Source organism: Coenobita brevimanus, chromosome 22 (genome assembly GCF_032717465.1).
Source record: "Coenobita brevimanus isolate Jiangsu-jjx chromosome 22, ASM3271746v2, whole genome shotgun sequence".
Lineage (NCBI taxonomy): Eukaryota > Metazoa > Arthropoda > Malacostraca > Decapoda > Coenobitidae > Coenobita > Coenobita brevimanus.
This window is the reverse complement of record NC_136975.1, coordinates 33,804,211-33,829,337: the sequence shown is the minus strand read 5'-3', so window position 1 is coordinate 33,829,337 and position 25,127 is coordinate 33,804,211. Positions and strand designations below refer to the sequence as shown.

Sequence of the window (25,127 nt, the reverse complement as noted above, 5' to 3'; positions counted from 1 at the left end):
ACAAATTGACTTAGGACCTCCCCCCAAAAGGTATTAAAAAACACAGAAATCATAGTATATCACAATGTTCATTCATGAAATGCCATTCATTAATATGAAATAATGTTTCCCTTGTTTTTCAGGACCAGTTGAATGCATTTTGGCATGGAATCACTTAGATCTCTAAAGGCATCTAAGGACATTTCTTTGCACCATTTTTTTTTTTATTTTTTATTTTTTATTTATTTTTTTTTTTTGAGGAAGAAGGAACCAATGTTCGGTGTCTTATTCTCCGCCATGATTTTCTTCATCTTTGCCCAGCAGTTTTCTATCGGATTTAGATCCGGACTGTTGCCAGGCCAGTCGAGGACCTCAATCTGATTATCCTGAAACCATTTTGTCACCTTTCTTGACTTGTGACATGGAGCTGAACAGTGCATGAAAAAGTTACACCCATGAATAGCAAAAAAGTTTAACAAATGATCTTTCAAAACTTGACTGTACTGGTCACCATTCATCATTAAGTTCTTAGGAAGAAAGTAGAAGCCTCCCCTTCCCAATTCACCTGAGAAACACCCCCATACCATTACTGACTGTGGGTGCTTAACAGTCAGCACCATGTAGGCAGGGTCATATCAACTATGGGAGGCAGGGCGATGAACCTTGGAAGAACATACCTGGAACAGTTGAAATGTGCTTTCATCGGAAAACATAACTATTCTCCACTCATCCGATATCCAGTGTGCATACTTCTTGGCAATGAGAATGCGCTGCTTCTTCATGCTGTCAGTAAGAAGTGATTTCTTGGCTGTGGTGTGGCTTGGCAAGCCCAGCTCCTTCTGCAAGCAGTGTTGGATAGTTCGAATTGAGATGTCTTGTAACAGCTGGGGATGCATTCTCTTCAATTTTGCTGCGGTCAGTTGAGGATTCTTGATTACTTCCCTCTTCAGAAGCATATATGTACCTCTGGAAGCCATTCTTTTCTTTCCACTGCCATGACTATGCTCTGGTATGACATCAGGTGGCAGGTTGCGCGCTGCAGCAAGACTCTTCATGACAGTCGACTTTGCGCATCCAGTAAGTTCACAAATCGTGTTGATAGGGACATTATCCTGCCTCCATGCAATGATACAGACCCTGTCATCCCTTGAGCTGTACTTTCCAGGTATGACAACTCGACTCTAGGAAAATAACAGGGCAAACAGTAATGCATAAGAAAAAAGAGGGAGGTGCAAACTCGGAGCAACGGGAACATATACTTCCACTCTCGCTTCTGGGCAAGCACTGACGTGCTCAGTGTTTCACCACCTCCCACCAACACCAGAGGAGTTGCCAGTTACTACTTGCCCAAAAAATTCACTTGGTAGAGGTGGAAACACAAAGCAAAGACAGGCAACTATCCCATAACAATTCTTTGTGTAGGTCCTAAGTCAATTTGCGGTGTGTGTAGGCAGCAAGGCCTGTAAAGGGAAATATGTGCCGTGCATGTGGTTAACATATTATATGTAGCTGGTTAGGAGTTAAGGCATAAAGGAATAGGTGGGGTGGGTCATGGAGCAGAACAGAACAAGCATATTCACTGAATGAGGGTCATTTCAAGGACAGCACTGACCATCACAACAATTTCAATTAGAAGGTCTGAGCTGGGGCAAAGAAAACGGGTAGGGTGGTGGAGAAAGATGAGCAGGACACGCTGGCACAGTGGTGCAAGGTGGGGTAAGACAAGGATACAATGCTTAGTGGAAGTTGCCAGTGTAGGATGAATGAACTGGGTATGACAAAGGTTTATCAGATTTACCTCAGAGGGAGGGAAGGGCCAGAAAAAGAGTAGGATGAGCAGAGAGAAGGGCATGACAGGTGGGCATGGTGGCAGGTGAAAGGGCTAAACATGGGTAGGACATCCTGTGAAAATGGGCTTCGATCATTTTGAGCATGGTGATGATTTACTTTTTAACTCACTCTAAGATGAAGATGATGAAGCAGAAAGCAAGCAAGCATGGTTCTCATTCAACTGGCACCTCATAATGCACGTAAAATTGATAACTGCCAGTTCCATACTACCTATTTTGAGGTGTAGGAGCCTATGGCTGGGATACCATAATTAAACAAAAATCTTTCTAAGTAGCTACCTCTGTCCTGGGGTCATAGCTGAAGAAGGGTGGGTATTTACGTCGTGAATAATCTGACGACAGACCACCATATGATTCTTTGGAGGGTGTTGGGGAAAGAAGTTCACTGATGTCATGGATATTAACTCCTGGGGCACCTGGTCCATATGTCTGGTGGTTTTGCAGTCGCATCATCCATGATACATTGCCTGAGGGTAGAGAAGTCGTTTTTGTTACGTGATTCCCGAGTATTAATGTCTTACAAAACTAAACTGATCTTCAGTGTTTATTAAATAACCATCTATCCATCAATGAACCAATCCTTTTTTGACCCAACAGGGATATAGGGAAGTAGATGGGTGTCTACCATTGACCTTGGGAGGTCCCACCTGAAATGAGGCTACAAGCTTGGTAATTAGTCACGTTATCAATTTCACTCACAGGCAGAAAGCTCACTTGTAAGTACAGTACTCTGAATCGGAGTCTAACATGAGATTCAGAAACACACACTTCTACACTGCTTACTTTCTTTGCTATTCTAAAGGATAGCAGTTGATAATGAAAAAACACTGCTTACATAACCCCTGCATGGTGTGATGGTAAATAAAAGAGAGAATGTGGTGTGGATTGGGAAAATCCATTCTTCTATACCTAATAAAGGTATCAGAAGCCATGGATCTTGTCCTTGTGCTAGCCTAGTGGCCTTTAAAACGGAGTAGACTCATATGGCTCTGTGAAACGTTAGAAATACAATTGGTTCGCATTGTTTGTATCGTTTATAGACTCAAACATGCTTGCATGTGTCAGCCTTGGTCACCTAGAGGGGGCTCTCCACACTGCTTGATATCTGACAGCCTCCCTACTGAGTCCCTTATCCCTGAGGTCACACTCTATGACCTTGTCCCAGGTCTTTTTCTGACTGCTCCATGCAACGCTACCCCTAATGTTTGCACTTATCTTCACACCCAACTGTCATCCTCCATCCTCTTGACATGCCCAAACCATCTTAATTTCTACCCCTCCTCTTCAAAACACCTATACTCCCAAGTCCCCTCCTTCCTTTCAACTCTTCAATTGCAATCCAGGCACTCCCAGGCTTAGCATTCAAGGACACACTACACAACCACCTAATCACTGTCATTTCTGTACATTTGGGCCAAGGAATATCCTCTTCCTTTACTGCCCAGGCATCACTACCATACAGTATTTCATCCTGAGGCAGAAAAGAAGAATGAAAGATGCTGGAAGCAATAAAAATGTTTGCTGAAGATAGATTATGTGTACAATGAAACTGTGAGACGCCGCTGCTGCCGCCGCCGCCACCACCACACCACCACCATCACCACCACCACCACCACCATCATCATCATCATATCATCATCATCATCATCATCATCATCCAGACCTCCTTTCCCACCCTGGGGGGGGGGGGGTGAAAGTAGTATGTCCAAACAGCTAAAGTTTGCCCAATCCAATGAGCCAAGCTTCCATTCACTCATCATTCATGCCCCAAGAATCCTGGCTCTATCCGATACACCAAAAATATTCATCACATTCTGTAGCTCCACACAAAGGTATCCAATAGAGTCAATCTGGACACTGTCATGTTAAAAAGGGGTGCCAAATCCTTGATCATGCACTTCTTCTCACAACATTCATCCAGCCAGCTCGATCTCGTCAGTCCCCTAGGCTCACCGACTTCCATACCTCTCTTCCTCATACATTCATCCACCATGTCTTTCCACCTTCTCCTTGACCTATCTCGCCTCCTTCCTCCTTCAAATTTGCTCAGATATACCATTTTCACCACTCTATTGTTATCCATTCTCTCCAAATGACCCTACCACCCAAGTACACGCTCTTCGATTCTGGTTTCCACAGACTTCCTCACTCCACATCTTTCACTAATCACATTTTTCTGTATCCTATCCACTCTCTGTACTCCAAATACATTCCTCAGCAGACCCATCTCCACTACTCTTACTCCTGACTTTTCATTTTCATGCCACATCATAGTCTCACATCCATACGTAAAAGTTGGCACTAACATTCCTTCATGTAAGCCTCGTGCAGCTGCAACACCCAAGTCTCTGTCTCTTATTAAGGTTTTAGTACCACCAGCTACTTTCCTTCCTTGTGTCATTCTACTTTCCGCTTCTTTTGAACATTTTCCTCTCTATCACTGTATCCCAGTATCTGAACTTTCTCACCAATTCCAGTCTCTCTGTTCCCTGAAACATCACACTGGAATTCACCTTCTCCCTCAAAAACCATCACTTTAATGTTTTCAACATTTACCCTCAAGGCACGACACTCACAGCAATTAGCAAAACTCTGCACTAGTCAACTAAGCTCTTGTGTGGTATATGCAAGTAGTACAGCATCATCAGTATACAACAAATTTGGGGTATTCCATCCATCACCATTCATTACCAACGCCGTCACTCGCTCTCTCTATTACTCGTGTTTTTACTTCTCTCATCACCCTATCTATGTACAGTATATATACTGAACAACCATGGGAACATCACACCCACACTGATCATGAACCATTCACCTAGATGCCCATTTACTCTTGCACATGCTTTGCTACCATCATAAAAACTCTTGACAGCATCTATAGTCCTTCCAAAATATCGAGATAGTTTGGGCGTTGTCCTTCATGGGAATTCCCCTTCACGCGACACTGCCGAATCAGTACCAAAACACACCTCTCTGTCTCATGTCAACTATTTACTATTTCTAAATGAAATTTACCTACAGTGCATGTATATATAATTCTCTATTAAGGCTATATAGTGTAAGAAAATTCCTATTGTTTTTAATAATACCAATGACTTTTTATAAATACCTCAACACTTGGCAACGTTGCTTTCCAATGCTGTCACACTTGTAGGTGAGTCAGTGAGGGTAGGTCAGATGTCAATCCGCAGGTCACTTTCTCTGACTGCCATTAAAAGATAAGCTCCTACCCCTACTCACCCTCGTCTGCTCCACAGTTGAGAAAAATAACTTATTTACAGCATAAATAAGTATTTTTTAGAAAAGAAGGCAAACAGAGGATCTATAATTCATAAAGCCGTATAGACTTTTTACAGAAATAAATCTCCATAAAATGTTGATTTTATATGCAGAGACAGACAGACAGAGTCAAGAGGTTTTTCCTCAAATTCTAATAATTCATAAAACTGTATAGACTTTACAGAAATGAATCTCCATATAATGTTGATTTTATATGCACTGAGAGAGAGAGAGAGAGAGAGAGAGAGAGAGAGAGAGAGAGAGTGAGCTGGGAGTGTGGGTTGTCCCTAGAAGTTTGTCTCTAATCCGATAATTGGCCCAGTAGAAACTGTGGCAACATCGCACGAAGAGGAATTTCCGTGAAAGACAACGCCCAAATGATCTCGATATTTTGGAAGGGCTATAGCACCTTACCATCTACACCATATATGCGCAAAACTTTCCACAATCCTCCTGGTCTACTTTTTCGTATGCTTTTTCCAGATCCATGAATGCCATAAACACCTTACAGTCCTTCTCACAGGCCTTCTCCACTATCTGTCTCACTCTAACTATTTGATCCACACATCCTCTACCACTCTTAACCCCTAAACCGTGGGGTTGTTTTGGCTCGACTTGCGTGTCCTGCTGGGATATTCGCACTCCGACAGACTTTCTAAAAATATTTGCCAAAAATCAGTTATTAGTCCTAGAATATTAAAATTAAATATGCATATGGAACATACCTTCAGCTTTCTCCTGGGATGTTTGTTGAGCCTTCGCCGAGTACTGTAGGACTTGTGGAGACCTCGAAGTTGGGTAACGAAGTCGACTTGTGGAGACCTCTGAAGTTGGGTAACGAAGTCTCCACTTTACACTTCCCGAAAACCCGTAATATGATTACCACAGCCTGATATTATCACTAGAAACACTATTCTATGATTTTCAAATAGTTTGGAATCCATACTTTAAAAAAAAAAAAAAAAAAAAAAAAAAAAAAAAAAAAAAGTGAAAGCAATGAAATTTACGAGCACGTATGACCTTCCCACTTGCACTCGTTCACCGCTGGTATTCTGTCATTTATTATTCATGAAAATACTCACACTTTATATTCCTATTACTATATAACACTTATATATATCTACAGTCTTTATCCATAAGTTTCCTTCAGTAATAGTAGTTTATTGTCACTGTAGGCATTCAATTTCTTTTTCAGTAAAATACGTAAAGAGCCACGGTTTCACTTTCACTGTCATAACTTCAAGTATCTGTACTCATATTCTTATATTACTAATTATTTTCATTTCTATTTACATTTTCTACTGTATTTTCAATATTTACACTTCTATTTTACTTACACTATGTAATGCACTGTCACTTGCAGTAACTTATAAAACTATATTACACTGTTCCATCATATTTACAGCCAATGATTCACTTGCTATTTACACATTATTTACATTTTCCATTTGCACTTTTAGAACTGCTTCAGGCTGTGGTAATCAAAGAAGCAGGTAACGCAGAGGGGAACCTGGCACTCAGCGCACTGCCAAGAGGTGCGTTTGTGCTCAGGTGTGAGTCAGGTGGTATGTGCACACACCTGGCACCTGCGGATCGCAGCCTTCCTCTTGGTTGTGGCAGGCATTTGCACCAGTCTGTGCAGATCCAAGTACGACCTCTGTTCAAGTCTGTCGGGAAGTCTTACTGCATGGCGCCTTAGAGCTGCTGCTGTCACTCTTCCATATCTCTCAAGCAGCTGCTGAACACAAGTCCTGGCGAACAACCTCAGGGAGAAGGACTTGGGTGGCTTTACCTTCATCTTGTACAGGATGAAGGCATTCAGCATTGTCATGTCTATGAGATGCAGAAAAACTTTCCTGTACTAGCTAGTGTTCTTCCTGAGGCAGTTGATCTCTCCAATCATCATGTCGGACTTGTCCACCAGCTGCATGTTGATATTACAGTCTATGACCGCATCAGGTTTCCTCACAGGTTCGCCTGTCCTACAGTCGACCTTCCCACTGTCGTTCATTTCCCCCTTGTGTACGGTGGTGAGAATGTGCTCGACCCTCTTGTCATGCCACCATATTGCCAGCATCTTCTCAGACTTGTGTAGGTGCACATCTCCTCGTTGTGAGCTTCCTGCCTCTGGGAATTTGGGGAAGTGGGCACGATTGCTCTCATGCCACAGGAGCCAATGCCGTGCTCTGAAAGATATTTAGCAAGTTTCGGTGCTGTATAATAGTTGTCAGTATACAGCACATGATTCCCACCATAACACTTTTCACGCAGCACTTTCACTACACAGCCCGAGAAGTCAAGGGGATGTGTTTTGTCCAGATCGACAGTGCTGGCTGAATAGATGACGAAGACAAGGATGCACCCCATCTTACAGTGGCACAGTACAAACAACCTGATTCCAAAGCGATGCCGTTTGCTTGGAATGTACTGTACAAACCTAAGACGTCCTCTGAACAAAACCAAGGATTCGTCTATGGCAACCTTCTGAAAGGGGTGGAAGAATGACATAAACTTATCCTTCATTCTGCTCAGAATCTTCCGGATCTTCCAGAGTGGGTCGGTTTGGGAAGGTACATCGTTGCTGGCAAAGTGCATGTTTCCCATGATGTTCCGGAAGCGATCTCTGGCCATGTATTTATTGAAGGTGGGTGAGGGTAGTAAGGGGTCCATGGACCAGTATTCTTCCAACTCATGCTTCTTTGAGTGTGGCATGAGAAGCATGAGGGCGAAGAACACATACAGCTCCTGCACTCCCAGCACGCTCCACTATTGCATCTTAGCTGCACCTGCACCACTTGCAGCACGTTGTGATTCGTACCTGTTTGTCTCATCACATATGTGCTGCATGACTTCGTCATCGAGGAAGGCCAAAAGGAAGTCCACACACTCAGCATCCTCGTCAAGAGTGAAGGCAGGCTGTATCCTGAGGAACTATCGTCAAAATGAAGATGTTCAGGGACGAAATCAGAACCTTCCGTCCACACGAAGGCGTCAAGGATTCCCTGTCGTGGCGGTGTAGCGTGGGTGAGGGTGGAGGGTGGCTGTGAGGCAGACTGGGCTGTTTCAAGGTCACTCTCACTGACCCTAGGTTGCTGTGTTGCACTAGCAGCCCTTACTCTAGTTGCTAATCTACTTTTACGAGTCAGGGATTTACCTCGTCCCCTACGGCCTGCCTTCACTGTAGGTGCTGGGGGAGACTCCGACGATGAAGAATCAGGAGAAAATTCCGCTGAAGATGAGGAAGAAATTAGTGAAGTGGGGCTGGGGGAGCGGGGAGGTGAATCACCTCGGGAATCATGGCGGCCTGGGTCACGCGGGGCCATTGTTCCAGGGCTAACCTGCCGCCTTTTCACTCCCTTCCCAAATTCCTTCCCTCTTTGCACTAATGGCTCCTTTCCCTTGGAGCTAGGGATAACTTGGGACACTGAAGCACTCGCACTAGGAGTTTCTGTAACGAATTCCTCCCCAGGCTCATCACACGATTCACCCGAAGGATCGAAGTCACTATCCACCATTATCATAGATAATTCTGCCAGTTCACATTCCACTGCCAAGTTGCTAAGTCCTTTACTGCTTCCAACACAAGTTTTTCTAGGGGTAGAGGTCACAGGGCCCTTTGCAATGGGCGAAGAAGCGGCGGAAATGGCGGGCGCGAGTGCGACATGATTTCACCTCAGAGGACAAGGAACTGATTCCCGCAGTGTATATGGGCAGGCAAGGGTTGACAAGGACAATAGGGTGACAGCTGCTAATTTACACACTATGAAATGATTGGTAGGAAATCTCAACAATACAAAAAAAAAATTGGTAGTTCCAGGTGAATGTAAGTATCACTTAGGCTTCTCTCTTCCTTTCATATATATATTTTTAATACGAGAATAGATTATACGGCATATTTCAAGGGGAAATTACCGGGGGAAATTAGCGAACGAGTGCATGTGAGGTGTCAGGTGATAATTAGCCAATTTCAGGTGTATGGCACTATCACTTACCTTATTTCTTTTTTGTATATATTATTTTGTATAAGAAAAGGGCATTGGGCTTATTTCAATGGATGAAATCAGTGGCAAATTCTGGGGAATATTTGCTTAGCGCAGCGCGGCCGGGCAGGCGAGAGGAGAGGGTAATGGAGGGGAGTATAGAGAGGGGACTCCAGAATGGGGAAAAATGGCTAAATTGTCAACAATGGATGGGAGTACGGATGAGATTAGGAGTGCTGACAAATGTTGGACATTGGCAGTACTGACAGATGATACAAGCCACCACTTGTAAGCCAGGGAGAATTCAAAATAACACAGAATCACAAAAGTGATGCACTGCGGTATGATCCATTGCGCCTGAGCGTCACGAATGTGACGCCCCGCGGTTAAGGGGTTAACCCCTAAAACGCAGCTGTGTACGCCCGACCCCCCTGCTGTGGCGGGGTTGTAGCGGGGTCTGAGTACCTGTGGGAAAATATTTGCCAAAAATCAGAGATTAACCCTAGAGCATTAAAATTTTTATGGCATATAGTACTTACATTCAGCTTTCTCCTGAGACACATGTTGAGCCTTCGTGGACTACCAAAGGACTTGTGAAGACTTGCAAAGTTGGGTAACAAAGTCTTCACTTTCACACCTCCAGAAACCAGGTTTTCTTTCTACCACAGCCTCAATCTGTCACAGTACACTTTATACAACAACGTACAGGTTGTTTGGAATCCGTATTTGTACAATAAGCACTGAAAATAAGGCTAAAATGAACGGAGCGCACGGCCGACATGCAGTGCGGCGGCGATCTTCCTGTCACTATTGTCACATTTGCCTTTTCACGGCAAAAAACACATATACTGCATTATTTTCCATCATAGTACTTCGCAAACGTTCGCTTGTCACTATTACGGCCATAAAAATCACTGTCACAGCCAGTATTGTGGATCGGGACTGAGGAAGACCACCGCGGCGCGAGTTTATTCAGCCTTACGGCAGGCACTTTATTCTCGCTCCGGTCGGCCACTCGCACTTCATTTCTATCGCTCACTTTCACTGTAGCTGTCCGTTTTTTGCCTTATTCATCAGTGTCACTGTCCATTGTTATAAAAATAATCTTTTCTACACAACAAACTGTCACTGTCAGAACATAGAATAGGAACATATGCTTTCATCTTCTTACACTGGAGTGACTGTCACTCGCAATACTTATATTATTACTATGTACAATTATTTACACCAAAAAGCACTGTCACTGTCAGTGCTTTTACAAGTACATACACTAATTTACACTCATCAGGCTGTCACTGTCAGTACGTAAAAGAAAACTAAACGCTAGTATCACTGTCACTCTCAGTATTATTTCAAAGAATCTTACCCTTATTTTCAAAATCTAGTCAGGCTGTGGTTGTCAAAGAAACACGGGTAAGCACAGAGGGGAACTTTGCACTCTTTGCACTGCAAGGAGGTGCGCCTAAAGGTTCTGTCCTGCCTGGTAGTGTGGCTGCACACATGACACCTCCTCAGTGCTTTTCCCCTCTTGGCAGTGGCAGGTAGTGGCTCCAGGCGGTGTCGCTGAAGGTAGGCCTGACACTGTAGGCAGTCTGGAGGTGTCTGAGGATGGCGTTTGGGACCTGTTGAAAGTACCTGGCCATAACGCTGAAGCAGCTGGTAGACACAAGTCTTGGAAAATCTTCGGAGAGCGTAGTTTGCTGGCTTCCTGTTCTTGATTTTATACAGGATGAAGGCGTTCAGCATGCACATATCAATCAAGTGCAAGAACACCTTCCTGTACCAACGACGATTTTTCCTCAGGCAGTCAATCTCTCCGAAAATCATATCAGACTTGTCCACCAGCCGCATACTGACGTTGTAGTCAATGACAGCATCAGGCTTCATCACAGGCTCGCCAGTCCTTCTGTCGACCTTCCCTGTTGCCAGCATTTCCCCCTTGTGTACTGTGGTGGGCATATTCACGACTCTCTTATCATGCCACCTGATCGCAAGCATCTTGTCAGATTTCTTCAGGTGCACGTCCCCCCGCTTTGACTTTTCAGCCTCGGGGAAGGCAGGGTAGTGTGCCCTATTGCTTCTGACAGTGCCACAGGATCCGACGCCGTGTTCAGAAAGGTACTTGGCGAGTTTAGAAGCTGTATAGTAATTGTCCGTATACAGGACATGATTCTCGCCAAAGTACTTTTCCAAAAGCACTTTCACCACAGAACCAGAGAATCCAAGGGGGTCAGTCTTGTCCAAATCGACATTGCTAGCAGTGTAAATGACGAAGTCTAAGATGAACCCCGTCTTGCAGTCGCACAGCACGAAAAACTTGATTCCAAAGCGGTGCCGTTTGCTTGGAATGTACTGCACAAACCGAAGACGGCCCCTGAACAAAACCAAGGACTCGTCAATCACCACTTTCTTGAAAGGGCGCAGGAACCTCGTAAACTTATCCTTGATCAAGTTCAGGATTCCCCTCACTTTCCATAATGGGTCAGTTTGGGAAGGCTCATCATTGTTCGCGAAGTGAAGGTAAGTCATGAGCTGCCTAAAACGATCGCGGCTCATGTATTTATTGAAAATTAGTGTTGGGCAAAGATCGTCGGAACTCCAGTATTCCTCCAGCTTGTGTTTCCAATTGTGGGGCATCAATAACATCAACCCAATAAATACAAAAAGTTCCCTGATTGTTAGAGGCACCCATGCTGCCATCCGCGACGTGGATGGCGTGGCCGCCTCACCTTCTCCTTCGCGAACTGCAGCAGATTGCCCCTCGTACCTGTTTGTCTCGGTACAAATCTGCTCCATTACCTTGTTGTCAAGGAAGGCCAACAGGTAGTCCAAGCATTCACCATCTTTGTCGACAGGGAAGTCAGCCTGAACTCCACACCCACTGTCATCAAAGGGCAGATCCTCCGGCACAAAATCTGATCCCTCTGACCACACGAAGGCATCAAGAGTGCCCTGCCTAGGCTGGGAGGTGCTGGGGGCGGCGGGGGGTGAGGCAGGTCGTGTGGGAGTGGGTGAGGCAGGCGGTGAGACAGTACGTGAGGCAGAGGCTATCCTAGGTCGTGTTGGTGTAGTGGTGGTGGTGGTGGTGGGGACATTATCTGAGGGTTCAAGGTCACTCGCGGTGGCGTGACTGCCGAGTTGCCTAGTGCGAGTTTCCTTACGAGCTAGCCTTACACTAGGGGACAAAGTTCTAGCTCTACCAACACGAACACTTGGCCTACGAAAACCTCTAGTACGTAAAGTAGAACGTCTACTTCCCTTTCGAGGTGGTGAAGGCGACTCAGACGACTCAGGAGACAGGGTAGCAGAAGAGGAGGACGAGAGAATGGGGCTGGGAGTACGTGGCGGGCTGGCGGTGGCGTGACATGGCGTAGGGGACAATGGCAGTGAGCTTGGGTCACCACTCCTTTTTCTCTTTGCCCCCTTCCCATATTCAAGGCCCCTTCTCACAGGAGCCTTCCCTGCTGAGGTGCTAGGCACTGACACACTCACTTCAGGCACAGAAACAGTCACTTCTGGCCCAGACTCTGCACTTGATTGCGTGTCAGACTCTGCCAGGCTTGACCACACACCGACGTCACTCCCACAGTCCATCGAGGCTTTCAATAGTTCACTGGCTATTGCAGAGTCACTCAGGCCCTTAGTAGTTCCTGGTAAGGTTTTGAAGGGGGTTGAGGTCACAAAACCCTTTTTCGGAGGGCTGGAAGGCACAGACTCGGAAGAGCTTGAGTTGGACATGGTGTCACCGTGGAAGATTCGCGTGGACTGACGCTAATCAGGGGCAAACCGCGCGAAAAAATGACAGTGTGACAACTGGGGAAACAAGCGTTTCCCAATAGCAGAAAGTGCTTGCAAGATGACGGCGCAGATTGACACGTATGAGCCGTCCGCGCGTTGCCATATCGCACGACGAGGGAGGGCCGTGCATCGGTGCGTGGTGGGTAGAAAAAATGATACTTGGCAACAACCGAGGTCAGTAGTACAAAGGTCGTGTGCTAAACGTAGCTCACGGGTGGCGGTACTGATAGACAATACCAGCTGGAGCCTGCTTGCCCGCGGTTATTCAAAATTAACTCAAATCGCAAACGCGACGATCCGCCGTTCTGTCCTTTGGGCCGACCGTCGCAAATGCGACGATCCGCGTTTTAGGGGTTAAAGCCACCCTGTTCATTATTCACTACGACTTTTGATATCTGTTTTACTTTATAATAATTCTTACGTATACCTTCCCTACTACACTCAACAAACTTACCCCACGATAATTCTTGCTCTCACTTCGCTCATCTTTATTTTTGTATAAAAGTTACAAATGCACAACCTCCTTACCTGACAGATATCCTTCAGTTGCTTCCCATTATCATTTTCTCCTGGTACTCCATTCCAACCCATTCTGTCATCCTCATGATAAGTGCCTACTCTTCCATTCATATTGACCATTACGATCGCTTTATATCTCCTGGGCATTTCTCCAACTGCTTCATCCACCTCATCCTAAAACCTGTCTTTCTCTCTCTCACTCCTGTCATCACACGTTGCATACGCTACAATCACAGCCACTTTCACCTTCTTAAACTTGAACTTAACATAAGTACATCTCGAGAAGACACATTTGAAATCTCAAATTCCACTCTGCCACACCTCATTCATCAACAAAGCAACTCCTCCCTTGCATCATCCTCACCCAATGATGCCCGATCTTACACATTTCACATACTTGCACTCCTCCACTTCACACCCTTTCATCTTTGTTTCACACAATGCCATCACGGCATATCTCACACTCTTGAACACATTCACCACTTCCACCCTCTTGCTCTCCTCACTCACACCTCTCACACCGCACATGGCCATACAATCTGCCCATTTGGATGGGGCCCAGGGCAGGTATTGGACCCTCCAAGGCTTTCTGAAACATTTGTCATGATTAAGTGATTTTAGATAGGGGAATCTGGGGGACACTTAACCCGACCAAAAACCCAGGTTATATGGTTACCACCCAGTGTAGTAAATGGTTTCCTGGGGTACAGGGAACCATTTGGCTTCCCACTTAGTGTAGAGACCATAAGGCATCACTACACTGAGTGAGTGGATGACCTGCAGAAGAATGAAATGAAATGAGGTGAAGAAAGGTCAGATAAAAACACCCATAGATGGATTAAAGTGGGAGAAACCCTTGGCAAGGGATAGGGAGCACAGGCCACTGGCCATGAACACATGGGTTGTGGTACTATAGTATGTGAAACATGAAATATATCATTATGTGACACATAATTCGTCATGTTTTCTCTTACTACAACACCGTTTTTGTATATTCATACACCATCTTGAAATGGTCAATGTTACTTACATCATCATCATCCAGACCTCAACATCCCGAACTCCTTTCCCACCCTAGGGCAGGGTAAGGAGTAGCAATGTACAGACAGCCTGAGCTTGCCCAATTCCATGGGCCATGATTCCATTCACTCATCACTCAAACCCATGGAATCCTGGCTCCATCAGATAGGCCAAAAAAAAAAAATCACTAAGATCTATACCTTCTCATATACCTATCTGACTGAGTCAATCCGAACACTGTCACATTGAAAAAGCATGTCAAATCCCTGGTTATGCACCACTCCACACAAAATTCACCCAGTTAGCTCGGTCTCTTGTCAGTGTCTCAGCCTTGCCAACTTCCATATCTTTCTTCCTCACACGCTCATCAACCATATACCTCCACCTTCTTTTTAGCCTACCTCACTTCCTCCCTCCTTCAAATTCGCTCAGATATACCCTCTTCACCATTCTATCATCATCCATTCTCTCCACATGACCAAACAATCTCAGTACACTCTCCTCGATTCTGGTGTCCACAGACTTCCTCTCTCCACATCTCTTACGAATCATATTATTCTGTATCCTATCCACTCTCTATACTGCACATAAATTCCTCAGCAGTCCCATTTCCACTGCACTGCTCTTATTCTTGACTTTTCATTTTCATGCCACACCAGAGTCTCACATATGTATGTTAAAGTTGGCAATAACATTCCCTCATGTAAGCCTCATGCAGCTGCAACACCCAAGTCTCTGTTTCTTATTAAGGTTTTAATAGCACCAGCTACTTTCCTTCTTTGTGTCACACTACTTTTCACTTCCTTTGCATAATTTCCTCTCATTTCTATCACTGTATCCAGGTATTTGAACTCTCTCACCAATTCCAGTCCCTCTCCATTCAATGTAACATCACATTGGGAGGCACCTTCTCTCTCAATAACCGTCACTTTTCTCTTTTTTACATTTACATTCAAGACACAACATTCACAGACATCTACAAAACTCTGCGCTAGTCTACCAAGTTCTTGCCCGGTATTTGCAAGTATCAGCGTACAACAAATCTGAGATACTCCATCCATAACCATTCATTATCAATGCCATCCCTCTCTCCATTACTCAAGTTTTTACTTCTCTCATCACCCCATTCATGTATATACTGAACAACCATGGAAACATCACACAACTTTGTTGCATGCCCACACTGATCGTGAACCAATCACTTAGATGCCCATTTACTCTTACACATGCCTCACTACCATCCAAAAAACTCCTGATGGCACCTTGCAGCTTACCATCTACACTGTACATGCACAAAACCCTCCACAATCTTTCTCTGTCTACTTTGTCATGTGATTTTTTCAGATCCATAAATACCATAAACATCTTATGGTCCTTTTCACACTCCTTCTCCACTATCTGTTTTACTGCAAATATTTGATCACACATCCTCCTCCACTCCTAAAGCCACCCTGTTCATCACTCATTAGGACTTCTGATATCTTGCATACTTTCTCTATAATAATTCTTCCATATACATTACCTACAACACTCAACAGACTTATGCCACGATAATTCTTGCACTCACTTAGCTCACCTACACTTTTGTACAGAGGTAAGATCACTGTCTTTTTCCATTCTACTGGCACTTGTTTCACTCATTCATACCTTCTTACATACCTCCAAAAAGCACTTCATTCCGCTCTCTTCACCACACATAACCGTCTCTGCATACACCTCATCAGCACCAGCTGCTTTCTCATTTTTCAGCTGCTTCACAGCATTCTTCACCGCTGCAAGGGAGTGTCACATTTCCTGGCACTGCATTCCTTCTCTGCACACCCCCAAAACCAATCACATTTGACAGTTGCTTTGCTCTCTTCATTCCTATTCATCAGACTTTCAAAATATTCCTTCCACCTGGTCCTTACTTCATCCCCATGGGTAATCTACCACTTACATCTTTCATACTTTCACATTTCTTTCCACAGTCACTTCTACATTTCTGCACCTTTTTCAAGAATAACTTCCTATTTTCAGTGTAATTTGCATTCACTTTTCTCTCTAAATCATTATTTACCTCCTCCTCCTCCTTCCTCTTCACTAGTCTCTTTATGTGATTCTTGATATCAATATATTTGTTTCTTACTTCAACTGAACCCCTGTCCTGTATCCACTCTAGCAACTTCTTCCTCTTTTCCTCCACTGCTCTCTTAACCTCTTCCTCCCACCACAGAATATGAATACTGTACCTTTCTTCTTTGTTGTTACTGTTGCAATACAACACACCACTTTAGCATTCCTAACTAAGCAATCCTTACAAATGTTCCTCAAGCTGTCCAGATGCAATTCATTCCAATTCACTGCTCCTCCCCTACTCTGGTTCTGTATTCATTTGCCATTTCTTTGATCTTCACTTTCTCGACTTCCAGTCTCTCTCCCTGACAGCTCCTCTTTCTCTTGGTCCATCTCACTCCTTTCAGCTTGATCTTATATACCACAATCATAATTATGATCTGCCAAACCTCCATATCTTCCTGTCACTGCCCTTGTATGAACAACACTACCCAGCATCAATTTCTCTACGAGCACGTAATCAATCAGGCTCCTTTCCACATGATCTCCATTCCCTCTATACCACGCATATTTACGTGCATCTTTTGTTTTCGTTTTTGAAGGCTTCAACGTGCTTGCATGCGTCGCCTTGGTCACCTAATGGCAGCTCTCTATGCTGTTCGATCTCTGACAGCTTCCCTATTTAGTCTCTTAACCTTGAAGTCACACTCAATGACCTCGTCCCAGGTCTTTTTTGGTCTACCTCTCACTACCCTATCCCCAGATTTAACACTTCTCACTTCCTGCACCCACTTATCATCCTTCATCCTTACCACATACCCAAACCATCTCAATCTACCTCTCCTCATCACAACACCAATACACTCCAGTCCCATTATACCTCTCACTCCTCCATCATAAACTTAGCCCCCCAAGGCCTTGCACTGAAGGACGCACTGCACATCCACCTGATCATTGCCATTTCTGTATGTCTGGGCCTGCGAATATCCTCTTCCTTTACTGCCCAGGTCTAACTGCCATACAGCATTACACTCCTAACACATGCCACATGACAAGATCCCTTAGCACAGAGGGAGAGCCCTCTCAATGTCAGGAGAGGCAACTGCTTCCTCAGCTTCTTCCAACCACTCCTCACTCTAGCCACAGAGCTAGCTCCTACCCCACCTCCAGCACAACATGTTTCCCAAATAAAAAAACTCTTCCACACACTTTGATCATCATCATCATCCAATCCTACGCTGCCCAATGAGTAATGTAGGAGCCTGGGGCTAAGCAAGTTGGTCCTGACAGTTAAGATGAAACTGACCAGCCTCACTCATCCCTGAGTGGCATTGTGACCAATAAACCCCAACCATCCCTTGGATATAAACCTTCACCAGTTCAATCCGACTGGAGTAATTACCCACTAAACCACCAGGCGCCAATATTTGGTTATGTGGTTACCACCCAGCGTAGTAAATGGTTTCCTGGTGTACAGGAAACTATCTATCTATCTATCTATTGCCAGACACCTCAATCCCGTTTGGGGTGGCCACAAACAAATCGCCTCCAAGTCGCCCTGTCCCCCGCCATTTCACTGCCCTGCTCCCAACTCACACCCCCCTCTCTCATATACCTCTCCACCCCATCCCTCCATCTCATCCTCGGCCTCCCCCTCCCTCTTCCCCCCTCGACCTCACTCACATACACTCTCTTCGTCAGTCTCTCACCCTCCATCCTCTCCACATGGCCAAACCACCTCAGTGGCTTCCTATCACATCCACATCAACACCACAACGCTCCTTTATATCCTCATTTGTCAGCCTGTCTCTCCATGTGACTCCACAGGCTCCTCTTAAATAACTCATTTCCACTGCTCTCACTCTTGACTTGTGTCCTTCCAGCAACGTCCAAGCTTCACTTCCGTACGTTAGAGTTGGTATCACAATACTGTCTTGTAGTAACTTTTTCACTTCCATGCTCACTTCCCTGTTTCTTATCACTGCTTTCTAAGAACCAGCAACCTTTCTTCCCTGCTGTACCCTTTCAAGCACTTCACCCTCCAAACCTCCATCCTTACTCATCACACTACCCAAGTACTTAAACGTACTCACATTTTCCAATTCCTCACCATCCAACCTCGCTGTACATTCATTGACTTCACCTCTCTCAAAGACCATCATTTTACTCTTCCCTACATTCGCCTTTAGATTCCGTTTCTTACACACTCTCCCAAACTCATCCACCAAGCCTTGAAGCTCCACTTCGTCTTCACTCAACAACACAGTATCATCTGCAAACAACAGTACAGGGAGTTTCCAAACACTATCCTCTCTCACCAGGGCCACTCCAACATCCACTACCCTACCTTGTACCTCTTTTATTACCCCATCCATGTACAGATTGAACAACCATGGAGACATGACACATCCCTGTTTCAAACCAACTTTCAAAGAGAAAAATTCACTTAGTTCACCATCCACACGCACTGCAGCCTTCGCACCATCGTACATACTCTTCACAGCATTCAACAACTTCCCATCTACTCCATATATTCTTAACACTTTCCACAATCCTTGTCTATCCACCCTGTCATATGCTTTCTTCAAATCCATGAAAGCCGCATACAACTTCTTTCCCTTCTCTAGAAACTTTTCCACAAAAGATCTAAGAATGAATATCTGATCTACACAACCTCTTCCCTTCCTAAAGTCTCCCTGTTCTTCTCCAACTAATTTCTCTGTTCTTTCTCTAACTCTGTCAATAAGTATCCTACCATACACTTTTCCTATTATACTAAGAAGACAAATGCCCCTATGATTACCACACACTTCTTTTTCCCCTTTTCCTTTGTACAAGGGAATAATTATACCTGACTTCCAATCCTCCGGGACTCTACCTTCCTCCCAGGCCAATCTGCACATCTTCCACATCCATTCTACTACTATCTCTCCCCCATGCTTCAGCATTTCACCACACACTCCATCAATTCCTGCGGCTTTCCCAGATTTAACTTTCTTCATTGCTTCCACAACTTCTATCCTACTGATTTCTTCCTGCCTTCTCACCTCCCTCCTCCTCCCAGCCATTCCCCAGCAACCTATACTCGCATTACTTCCATCCTCTACGTTCAACAATTCCTTAAAGTGTTCTCTCCATCTGCTCGCTTTTTCTCCCTTCTCCACAAGTAATCTACCATTTTTATCTTTCACTCCCCTGCTAACTTCACTTCCACCCTGTTTTACTCTTTTCACCTCTTTCCAGAACATTTTCTTACAGTCCCTCCACTTTACACTCAAATTCCTTCCAAATTCCTCATCCACTCTCTTCTTATTCTCTCTTACTAATCTTTTCACCTCTCTCTTTCTTTCTACATATAACTCTCTCTTCCGCCTCTCAACTTCTACCACGTCCTGGTGTACAGGAAACCATTTGGCTTATCGCTCATTGTAGGGTCACCCACAGCCAGAAGGAAGGGGAAAGAACGAAGGAAAGAAAGACAGAAGAGGGACTGTAAAGTAACCCGAAGGCAGAAGGACGAGGAAAGAACGAAGGAAAGAAAGACAAGAGAGGATGGAAGGAAAGAAGGATGGATGCCATGCAATATCCACATGCTCTCCCTGACATACCACACACGCGATATCAGCATTATCTCACAGTCTACCTCTAATACCATTACATGTCTTATGCACCCACTTATCACAAAACCCACGCAAGATGGAATTACTTACCATGTCTTTGTGACAAATCGCACATGGCCACTCTCCCTCTTCTTTGACAGTACCGCCCCAAGCCCTAGATACCATCACTTTTGTTTTACCTGCATTTACTCTTAAACCCTTGTGCCCCAAACCATCTCTCCACTTCCTAAAACTTTCCTCCACCTCCCTTTCATTTCCTGCAACCGACACCAAATCATCAGCACACAACGTCTCCCACGGAAGTCCATTTCTGAAGTCATGTGAGAGGGCTTCAAGTACTATGATAAAAAACAAGGGGCTCAACACTGACCCCTGATGCACACCAACATTCACAGAAAACTCATCACTCAAATCTCCATTCACGCATACCTGGGTGTGAGCATCCACGTGCATGGCCATAACTACCCTAACCAGCCACTCCTTGATCCCAAGCTTTCTCACAGCCCACCTCACCACCTCCCTAGGGACTCTGTCAAAGTACTTCTCCAAATGAACAAAAACAAAGTAGAGTTCCCTTCTCTTTTCTGTATATTATTCCTCAAGTTGTCAAACAATGAATATGGTGTCAGTGATCCCTTTGCCTGGCATAAACCCAAACTACATCTCATCAATATTCACTCTTTCTCTAACTATACCTTCTAGAACACTCTCCATTACCTTCATTATCTGGTCTAAAAGCTTTAAGCCTCTATAATTTCCTCTTTCCAGGGCTTCACTCTTCCCCATGTACACATTTACAATTACACTCTTCAGCCAATCATCTGGGACAACACACTCGTACATAGCTGTATTTATCAGGTCAGTGACTGACCTCTCTCCTATATCTCCTGAGGCCTTAAACATTTCAGCTGTCAACCCAGACACACCTGCTGCCTTTCCTGCCTGCATCTTGCCTATTGCCCTGCTCAAAGCAGCAGCATCAATAAATGGCTAAGGGCCAAACACTGGATCTACTGGCTCCAAACCTTCCCTGTCCCAGTCAATCTCCTCATCCAACAACCGACTGTAATGATCTCATCAAGCGACTTTAATATCACCACTGTTCTTCACAACCCTTCCTTCATCATTCTTCACACACAGCTCACCTATAATATCCCTATTCTCCCTCTTCATCTGATTTGCCATTTTAAAAATCATATTCTTCCCTTCCACATGATTTAGGTTATCAAGTCTCTGACACAGACTTCGCCCTGTAAATCTCTTTTCTAGCTCTACGTTTGGAAGCCAAGCTTTCCTCTTTGTTACCACCCTTCTTCCGTTCCCGGAAAAGCCTTCTTTCCTCCTTAACTGCAGCTTCTACACCCTCGTCCCACCACCAAGTCACATTTTGTCCTGGTGGGCCTCTTGTCCATCCACATACTGAATTAGTAACTCTCAGAAGGTTGGTCTTCAGGGCTTTGTACTGTTCATTAACACTTCTGTTAACATCTCCCTGTTCAGCCACCACTCTCCTCATCTCGCTATAGAAAGCATCCCTTACTGCTTGGTTTTCCAACTTCCATATACAGTATTCCTCCTAGGTGCATAGGTCCTCTTTTTTAATCACCCTCTCCTTTAGCACCATGTCGCATATCAATAACTTGCGTTGCCGTACACACTCCTTCCTCCCTATAACTTTAACATCCCTCACTAACCTCCTATCAGCCCTCCTGACTAGGAAACAGTCATCTGGCTGTTATTATCCCGACTCGTAAATAATCAACCTATTCTCTCTCTCTTCCTAAAATGTGTGTTGCACACAATCATGTTCATTGCCTTCCCAAACTTGAGTATCCTTTCCCCTCATTTCTTGTTCCATATGCACATCCCCCATGTACTCCTTCATATCCTTGAGCTGCATCACCTACATCATTTCGTTTCGTTTTTTAAGGCTCCAACATGCTTGCATGTGTCGGCCTTGGTCACCTAATGGTGGCTCTCCACGCTGCACGATCCATTCCAGCCTCCCTGTTCAGTCCCTTAACCCTAAGGTCACACTTAATGACCTCATCCCATGTCTTTCTCGGTCTACCCCTCATAACCCCACCCCCAATATTAACACTTCTCACCTTCCTCACCCAATTATCATCCCCCATCCTCTCCACATGTCCAAACCACCTCAATCTACCTCTCCTCATGACAACACCAATACAATCCAGTCCCATCCTACCTCTCAACTCTTCCATGAGCATTTAAATCCCCCCTAACAGTACAATCTAATCGTCCCCCATACCACTTACTATACATATTACAGTAAATGTCCAATTCTTCGGCATCCAATTCCCCGGCAAATCTGACATTTCGGCAGTTTTGAGAAATAGTCCCATTTACGAAAATCTCTGATCGTTCGGCAGATTTTCCGATTTTTTTCGTCAGTCTTGAAATTCTCCATGAGGACCCTCTACTGCTGGGGACTTCTTCCAGCAGTAGCAAACTCCAATCAACCCCTTCTATTGTGCATATGTAATTAAGGAACCTACTCTAAGTTTAGGTAAGTGCATGTGAACTTGTAGGCCTACTGTACCATTACATTTGTATACAGTATGTTCACTAATTTCTTTATTTTTCATATTCATGTATAGTATTGTATTCATTACAGTATTGTACAGTATCAAACAGTATACAGTACTCTCTCCAAGCACATTTGTAATGATATGAGTAGTGATGATAGTGTTCACCGAAACGTATAAGGTATTGAGTGGGTGGCCTCGGGGCACCCTGCCAGGGCAGCTACAGGGACACCCTCCAGGCATGCCTTGGCACTGTAACTCCCCTGCCATTATACACTCATTGACAGGGCTCCCTCCTGGGGTGCTACTCCCAGGTTTGGGCCCCTTTGTATTGGGTGGATGCTGCAGCACAGGAACCACAATACCCTGTACCCTCTAACAGGTTCGAGCCCCATCTCACCCCAGCGCCAAGATTAATGCTGGCGGAGCCCTCGTCACGCCTCCCCTCAAAAGGTCCGCCACAAGGTACGAGTAGTGGGGGCAAAGTTTTCTGGCTGCGTGCCCTTTCCGGTTTCAACCCCTGTGACATAGTGGGGTACGTTGTGTGATATGTAAAGTGCATGTGGTGTAGTGTATGAGACAGTTAGAGGATGAGTTTGGGAGAGTATGCTGGTCTACCCTCCATCTTAGTGTCACACTGAAAGGGTCAGCAAAGGCAGATAGTGTAACAGGAGCTCCAGCTCTCCCTATCACCAGCATTCCCATTCCCCTTAGGAGTACCACCCTAATCGGTTGGTGCTACAGCCTCCTCCTCCTCCATAGTTTGTGTTTAAAATTATAATTACAAATGCACAACCTCCTTTCCTGACAAATGTCCTTCAGTCACTTCCCAGTATCATTCGCTCCTGGTACTCCATTATTACCCATTATATCATTCACTGGACCAATGTCTACTCTTCCATTCCAATCTGCCACACTTCATTCATCAACAAAGCAATTTTTTCCTTGCATCTTTCTCACCCATTCGTGCCCAACCTTACATGTTTTACACTCTCCCATTCCTCCACTTCACACACTTTCATCTTTGCTTCACACAATGCCATTTTTTATTTTTTTTTATTTTTTTATTCATCACCCAATCCTACGTTACCCCATGAGAGGCATAGGACCCCAGGGCTAGGAAAGTTGGTCCTGACATTTAAGATGAGAGTGCTCAGCCTCACTCATCCCTGAGTGGCATTATGTGACCAATAAACCCCAACCACCCATTGGATATAAACCTTCACTGGCTCAATCCAATTGGAGTGCCATAATTACCCACTAAACCACCAGAAGCCAAAAACTGGTTATATGGTTACCACCCACTGTAGTAAATGGTTTCCTGGAGTACAGGAAACCATTTGGCTTGTCACTCAGTGTAGAGTCACCCACAGGCAGAAGGAAGAGGAAAAAATTAAGAAAAGAAAGACAGAAGAGTGGAAAGTCACCGATAGGTTAAAGGATGAGGAAAAAATGAAGGAAAGAATGACACAAGAGGATGGATGGAAAGAAGGATGGAGGAGAAGAAAGTGCAGATACCAGAGAGCAGCACTACATTGAGTGAGTGGTTGGTGAGCACCCCCACCTACCACATTTGCACAATGCTATCACAACATATACTGGTATTGCACTCTTGAACACATTCACCACTTCCATCCTCTTACTCTCCTCATTCACACCTCTCACATTCCACATGGCCATGTGAATCTGCCCATTTGGCTGGGACCCAGGGCAGTTATTTGGCCCTCTGATGCTCTCCAAAATGTTTGCCATAATTTAGTGATTTTAGATAGGGGAATCTGGGGAACACTTAACCCGGCCAGAAACCCCGGCTGTATGGTTGCCACCCAACGTAGTAAACTGGTTTCCTGGGTACAGGAAACCATTTGACTTGTCACTCAGTGTAGAGACCATAAGGCAACACTACACTATGTCAGTGGATGGTTGGTGCCCCCACCTACCATATTACAAAAAGCTTTACATATACTTTTACCTTACAACTTCTCATGTATACCTTTTTCACTGTTCCCCTATATACAGTGGCCCCTCCACATTCACAGGGGATGTGAAAACAGCCATCACCGTGAATGGCTAAATCCATTAATAATTGGTCTACCCCTCACCCCCCAAAAAAAGAATTCCCCCTGCTGTCTTTTTTTAACTAAAAGGCTGCCTAAAAACCTTTTGCAGTGCCCCCAAACATCATCAGATCAACCCACTTAAAGTGAATTTTGAGGTGAATTAACTCCTACTAACTTCAGGATGACTGGCTAGTCTTGGCGATGTGTGGAAACTTAGAGAGAGGATTTGGAAGCATTATCCCGCCCCAAACAGATGCAACAGGTTTCAAAGTCTGGCATGAAATCACCACCTTCACAAAAAGTATAGGAGTTGGTGAAATGCCCCTGGAAATACCAGCCATACATGTACAGCAGCTGATGAATAAGGGTTAAGAATCGCAGGCCTAGATACTTATCCGTAAATGCCAAACAAAAGTGA

General features: G+C 44.7%; 1 protein-coding gene across 1 annotated transcript in view; it reads right to left on the bottom strand.

Annotated features, from left to right (window-relative positions):
• Nucleotides 1-25,127, bottom strand: part of gig (TSC complex subunit tuberin) — a 686,003-nt gene that overhangs the window by 248,881 nt on the left and 411,995 nt on the right. The window contains exon 20 of the mRNA XM_080266862.1: nucleotides 2,109-2,296. Within this exon, the coding sequence (XP_080122988.1) occupies nucleotides 2,109-2,296 (188 nt within the window). The remainder of the gene's footprint in view (nucleotides 1-2,108; nucleotides 2,297-25,127) is intronic.